This window comes from Olea europaea, unplaced genomic scaffold (assembly GCF_002742605.1).
Source record: "Olea europaea var. sylvestris unplaced genomic scaffold, O_europaea_v1 scaffold2942, whole genome shotgun sequence".
NCBI lineage: Eukaryota > Viridiplantae > Streptophyta > Magnoliopsida > Lamiales > Oleaceae > Olea > Olea europaea.
Genome location: NW_019248021.1, coordinates 53,552 through 60,947, shown reverse-complemented (window position 1 = coordinate 60,947; position 7,396 = coordinate 53,552). Strand labels below are relative to the sequence as shown.

The 7,396-nt window shown below is 31.4% G+C and overlaps 1 protein-coding gene across 1 annotated transcript in view; it reads left to right on the top strand.

The window, feature by feature from the left end:
- The first annotated feature begins 4,213 nt into the window (after positions 1–4,213).
- The window catches only part of LOC111384584 (zinc finger MYM-type protein 1-like), a 5,415-nt gene continuing 2,232 nt past the window's right edge, over positions 4,214–7,396 (top strand). Inside the window, exons 1-2 of the mRNA XM_023008885.1 lie at positions 4,214–4,317; positions 5,426–7,322. Coding sequence (XP_022864653.1) covers positions 6,716–7,322 — 607 coding nt within the window. The 5' untranslated portion in view covers positions 4,214–4,317; positions 5,426–6,715. The remainder of the gene's footprint in view (positions 4,318–5,425; positions 7,323–7,396) is intronic.

Genomic DNA, 7,396 nt, shown 5'->3' with positions numbered 1-7,396 from the left:
ATAAAATATCATCTCAAATCATGATATAAACATAAACTGGTAATCATACTATAATCTCATCACATCAAATGTATTAGAAAAATCCACCAAAAATGTATCCTCTGACTAAAATCTATAATCCATCCCTTGGGCTAAGAACTTTCGCCAAGGGCCTTTGGCCCTCTCCATGAACGAAAGCCGGTCTCAAGACCCTAGTAATCAATTCTAGAACATAGTCAAAACCCCTCTATGAACTATATGCACACGATCAAGACCAATGGTAGGTCAAGAACCCTCCATGTAGGATATAACACGACTAAGGCCCCTCTGTGAACTAGAAGAAGTATATAATCATGGGTACTTTTATGGTCGATCTCAATATTACATATCTCACGTACCAAACAAATTTCAATAGCACATGTCTTACATATCAAGTAACAAATGTGACGTAAATAATCTTTGAGATTCAACATGTATCATAATAAAAAAGATTTCCATAATAATCATATAATCGAAAAAATAATTGCTCATAAGTGAACGTACTTTCATAATATACTTAATTTATAAATAATTTAAAAATATTTATATTTTTCCACTCATACAACTATGTCGTAAAACCAACTCGGTTGGTAAGCTGTCTCGATATCCGTATCGCCGTTTGAAATATGATATAATTTTTAAATCAACAATTAATTATTTTAAGTAATTTCAATAATTAAATAAGCGATACTCAAAATTAATCATTTCACGTTTAAGCGATTTTTAAAGTCTCTTTAATCACTAAAACCAATTTTTCTTTCATTTAACTCAACTTCATAGCTTATTATACTTAACCCTTTCAATAAAATTGAATTTAATCTAATAATCTAACAACTATAAAATTATACATAAACTTTCAATAAATAAGTTTTTACTTACCTTTAAATTAGAAAAATTCAAGCCTAATAATAGGATAACTTATTTTCTAACATGTTAGCAAAAAATTTCTATTTTTTTCTTCCTCTTCTTCTTCTTTTTTCCCCCCTTTTCCTTTCTCTTTCTCTTTGCTCTCGGCTTCTTGTTGTGTAGTGTGTGTTTGTGAGTGTTGAAATGGATTTGTTTTGAGTTTGTGGATAGATATATATATATATCCACCGACTAAGCCAGCGTTTTTCCTTTTTTTTTTTTACTTTTGACTTTTCTTTTAATTAAACTAATGTATTACATTCTCACCTCTCAAATTACATCTATATCATAAAATCATGCAATAACAAGGGGCAAATTCAATTAAGTGGGAGAGGAGAACAAATCTAGCAATGAATTGAATCAAGAAACATTAAAAACTTGAAAAATCAAATCTTGGGATTGATAATGAAGAATAATTTGAGTTAAATTTTCAACACACTATGAATCACCTCAATTGGATATAGGTGAAAACATTATAACCAAAATACTGAAAGTTGTTTAAAGATATAATCATGTGCGCACAAAGGCAACTTTCCTTATTTGATTGAAACTCTTTTAGAAGGCAATTTGGATGTGAATCTAAACCTAATTTCATCATATATAATACAAGATATAAGTAGCCACTAGGGAATCTCGATCTCACCTCTCAAATTATATCCATATTATAAAATCATTCAAGAACAAGAGGCAAATTCAATATAAATTGAAGAGGATAACAAATATTGCAAGGGATAATCAAGAAACATCAAGAACTTGAAAAAACAAATCTAGGGGTTGATAATCAAGAACAAGAATTGTGGTCATTTGAGTTAGTTTTCTAACATACTTTGAATTACCTTAATCAGATATTGGGAGAGAACGTTATGATCAAAATATTGAAAGCTATGCACAAATATAATTATGCGTGTACAAATGCAACTTCTCTTATTTTTTATTTAAACTCTTTTGGAACGCAATTCGGAGTTAATATTAATCTAATTTAATCATATATAATACAAGATATGAGCAGCCATTAGGGGATCTCACTCTCACCTCTCAAATTACATCCATATCATAAAATCATTTAAGAACGAGGGGCAAATTCAATATAAATTGAAAAGGGATAATCAAGAGACATCAATCTAATCTTGGGGTTGATAATCAAGAATAAGAATTGGACAGTGACATCTTTTTTTGGTATTTATAAATTTCGGTATTGTCACTACTAAAAATCATGGCTTCAGGTGCAGATTTTTCGTTCCTGAAATCCCGATATTCGTTCCTATTACTCTTTACCAACGGAATATTTGAAATCGCAAATCCGTTACTAATTTGAGGGTCGCTGATAGTTACCAATAGATCTTATCATAGGTAAAGAATAAACATTTTACCAACGAATTTTCGTTAGTAAAGTGTGAATCTTCGTTAGTAAAGTGTGAATCTTTTACCAACGAATTTTCTGTTGGTAAAAATCTTAACCAATACCAATCGACTTTTCATTGGTAAATGTCTACCATTACAACTAATAAAAATCAATGTTGTAAATAGCTGTATAGGTGTGATGCATGGTAAAAAAAACAAAACAAAATAAAACAAAAACTTATTTTTTTATTATTGTTATTATTATTTATTTAGTAATTCTAATTTTTTTAACTTTTAGCCAACCAAATTGAAAGGCCAAAATATTGTTTAACCTCTCATTAGACCACAAATTAATTTATAGAGGGCAACTCCGAAAACTTGGTTGTGAACTTTCGACGTGGGATAAGTGAATTATTTTTACCAACGGATAATCTATTTTTAATTACCAAAGGAATATCCGAAGATGAAAGATCCAAATGTTAAACGATTACATGAGGCACGGAATATCCGATGGTAAAGAGATACTATCATTACCAGTGGAAAATTCGTTGCTGATTATCGTAGTCGAAAGTGAATTACCATTACCAACAGATAATCCATCCGTTGGTAATATTCGGTATGTCACCTACGAATATTCCGTAGGTGAAAGATTCAAATGTTAAACGTCTCATGAGGCACAGAATATCCGCTGGTAAAGAGATATCATCGTTACCAACGAAAAATCCGTTGTTGATTATTGTAGCTGAAAGTGAATAACTTTTACCAACAGATAATATGTTTTTAATTACCAACGGATTGCATCCATTGGTAATTTTTCGTAGGTGAAAGGCTGTTTTTTAGTACTGTGTTCTTTTAATCTTCTTGTTATTTTATTACTAGAAACATGTTTAGATAGGTTTCTTTGTGTTGGATGAAGATGAATCTTATTATTATTTATTTTTAATTCAAAGAACAAGTAATTTAGTAAATTCAATTTATTGATTGATCTTGTATACTTATTGCATTATTTGATGGTTTGATCACTAAATAATGAGTTGCTTGTTATAGTATTGGAGGCTCACAAAAGGTTTAGAACACTACAATTTCAGTACAGGACAAGTAGATGTTAGGAATAACATGTATGGTGTGTGCGATCTTCTCAATAATCGTGTGATTGAATGTTTGCCATGCATATGAATTTGGCTAAAAATAGGGTCAGATCGTGTTTAGGACATAATTAACTTATCTTAAAAAGTTAAATAAAATTGAATTACCGAATGTCATGTATACACAAATTATGTTAAATTATATAGCTAGGTAGAGAATTGGAATTAAAATAACAATAGGTGAATTGGTTCCAACACGTACTACCCATATTTAATTAGAAACAATTGCAGATAATTTAGCTATAATCAAATCATCTTTTTTGTTTTATACAATTAAATTTGATAACGAGTTGATAAATTTCAATTTAAAACTTATTCCTTGTGGGATGGTACTCTTAATTCACTTAATCTATTACTTGTCAATGATCTCACACGCTTACAGAATTTTCTCGAATGAGCACATCTAAATATTCCTTTTTCAAATAAAAAATGGATAATAACGTGTATAGCCTTAAAACTGCGTGTTAAACTATATTAACTTAAGGGTATTTCTTGTAGTCTCATTAAAAAAAATTAAAAAAAAATCTTATATATATTAGAAAGTTTAACTTAAAGAGTAAATCTTTCGACACACTTTATCATATTCTTTGTTTAGATCTTCATTTTACTTTTCAATAACCAACAAGGATAGAGTGAAGGGGGGGCAGCACTGGGCTGCCAAAGCCCATGTCCATTACAAGCCCAAAAAAATGTTAGAAAAATTTTATTTTTAGTCCATTAGCCCACCCATTTTGTAAATTCAACCTGGCCCAAAAATTTATTTTAATACCCAATAGACAATAGCCCATTGCCCAACACCCAATTATACAACAAAATGAACATAATATGACCATAAGAGAATAAGAATTGAAACCCTAGGACCCCAAGGTCCTGAACGGCCGAACCCAACCTGAATATCATTGTACAGGTTCGGATTTATAATCTCTTTGTTTTAAATTTCAGTTAAGTTCATATATGTGTTTGTTGTTTGGGCTTGTGGGATTAAATTTCAATTAAGTTCGGATTTATTGTTGGTATCAAATTTTATTTTTTTTAATTCTTTTTAATTTTAATTTTTTTAAGGTTAATCACGAGAAGGGCTTCTGGAGACTGGGATTATGTAATTAGAGTTTTGTGATTCTGGAGTTTGTCCTTCTAAAAAACTTTTTATTTAATATATTTTAGCTTTGCTGAATATGTTTAGTTTTAATAAGATTTATTTGTGGTACTTTTTTTAATTGGAATTAGGCTTTAGCGAACCCATTAACGAGTTATGGCATCACATATTAATGGCATTTTGGTTCCACTACTCAAAGAAGCTGGAGCTCTCTGGCTTTAATGGTCGTTTTTCAGTTTCTTAGGCGGGGAATAAAAACAAAAAGGAGTTTTGGTTCTGTTTTAGTTTATTGATATCGAGCCCTCTATTTTAGAAGTCATTTTAGTATTCTCTTCTCTTTAGCCAACTCTTTCTTGGGAGTTGTGGAGTTGTTACTCCTTTAGTTTGTTCTTAAAAATTTCTAATTGAGTACTGATGTAACTCTGAGCAAATCCTTTGTACAAAGAATGAAGTTTAACTTTGATATTTATGTGTTTTACTCTCTAATTTAAACCATTTAAAAGTAGAAAGAGTCACAATTAAAGTTACTACAAGTTAGTGTCTATTCGATTAGCTTTCTTTTCGCTATTCTATTTTCCTTTCTGACATAGTTTTGTAATAGGAATGCTTGACTAATTATTTTCTTAAGCTTAGAGCTGTGAGATTATAAAAATTGAGATATTCTTTTGGCATTTTAGTATCAAAATGACAGTTAGCATTTAAGTGTCAAAATGAGAGTTACCTAACTTACCTTGTCTTCATGTGATTTAAATGTTGTTTACTTTAGGTTTGGATATATCCTTCACATTCATTCCCTGCCCAGATTTACAACGCATCTCTCTCTCTCGATCTCTACAGATTTAGTGATCTCATGGAATAGAGCCGGAAACAGTTTTATTGTTTGGGATTTTCACAAATTTTCCACTATTCTGTTGCCTAGGTACTTCAAGCACAGCAATTTTTCCAGCTTCATTCTGTATGGTGAATCCAATACCTTTTCTTGTAAGTAATTGATCTTTTATATTATCTTCTGCCATTTATATATACTTATGTTTAATACGATATTTGGATCTGGATATGAGTGTATGATAATTCTAAGATTTGGTGTTGAATTTTTAACTAGTTATTATATTTTTGAAAGGTTAGATAAGTGGTTAAAATGTTGCTAGTGGATTGTTTTTGGATTGTTGGGATACTGAAGTGTTTTGATTTTTTTTATGCTTTTAGATTTTAATATGAAACCAAATCGACCTCTTGCCAAGAAAGGAAGAACCTTATTATCTTTTTTTACAAAGAGCGACAAACCCAAGGGTGGTCCAACTCCTACGGTACCCAATCCTCCAATTGCTACTCCAACTCCTATGATACCTAATCCTCCAATTGCATCTCCTAAAATTGAACGGTCTTTATTTTTCAATGTTGAGTTAGAACCATCTGATTCTATAGAACGAGACCCAGGAAAAAGAAAGCAAATATATGAATATCCGTTTAATGAACGTGATCAAATTAGGCATGCCTATTTAAAAGCTAGGCCTTATCAACCAAAACTTTTGGAGTATCAAAGCAAAGAATTTGGAAAACAGAACGTCAATTTCAAGAGCATTGGTACAATCAGTATTCTTGGTTGGAGTATTCGCCTTCAACACATAAGGCATATTGCTTTTTCTGCTTTCTTTTTCTCAATGAAAGCGTTCCACCTAATATTTCATCATTGGTTACTATTGAATTTGATAGTTGGAAGAGGGTTGGTCAGGGAAGTAAATGTGCATTTCTTGTTCATATTGGTACAACATCTTCATCATATCATAATGGCTGTAAGAGAAGAGCTGAAGATCTAATGAAACCAACACAACATATTGACAAGATAATACACGATGTATCAAGTGAGGAAAAACAGAAAAATCGTTTGAGTCTAATGACCACAATTATGAGTGTTCGGTGGCTAGCACTTCAAAGTTGTTCATTTAGAGGCAATGATGAATCTCCATCTTCACTGAATCGTGGGAACTTTCTTGAAATGGTAGATGCATTTGGAAAAATGAATACAAAAATAGGAGAAGTTGTGTTGGGTAATGCTCCAAAAAATGCTACATACACATCTCCAGACATTCAAAAAGAGATTTTGAGCATTATGACTAACAGAGTAAGACAGTGAATCCGTAAAGAAATTGGGGATGCAAAGTTTAGTATTCTTGTTGATGAAGCTCGAGATGCATCTTCACAAGAACAAATGGCTATTATCTTGAGGTTTGTGAATGGTAATGAAATTTTGACAGAGCTTTTTTTTGCAATCAAAAGTGTTAGTGACACTACATCGTTGAATCTTAAGAATCAAATTTCTGATGTTCTTGTTCGTTTCAACATTCAAGTGCAAAACATAAGAGGTCAAGGGTATGATGGTGCTAATAACATGCGTGGTGCTTGGAATGGACTACAAGCATTATTTCTTAGAGATTGTCCATATGCATATTATATCCATTGTTTTGCTCATCGTTTACAACTCATGTTGGTTTCAGCAGCTAGGGATGTTGCAGATATTAATTCATTCATTTCATATTTGGACAATGTTATTAATATGATTACATCATCTCCTAAGCGCATCAATGAGTTGAAAAGCTCCCAAAAAAAAGAAATTGAACATTTGTTGGAAATTAGAGAACGAGAGACTGGAAGTGTGGCTAATCAAATTGGTAACTTGCAACGAGCTGGAGGTACTCGTTGGTCTTCTCATTACAACTCTGTAAAGAGTTTGATTGATATTTATGCTGCAACTTGCAAGGTACTTAAGTATCTTAGTGATCATTCTCCAAATGTAAGAACTCGGTCTGAAGTGGATGGTGTATACAAAAAATTGACAACATTTGAATTTGTATTTATTTTGCATTTAATGCGCAGAATGTTGGCAATCACA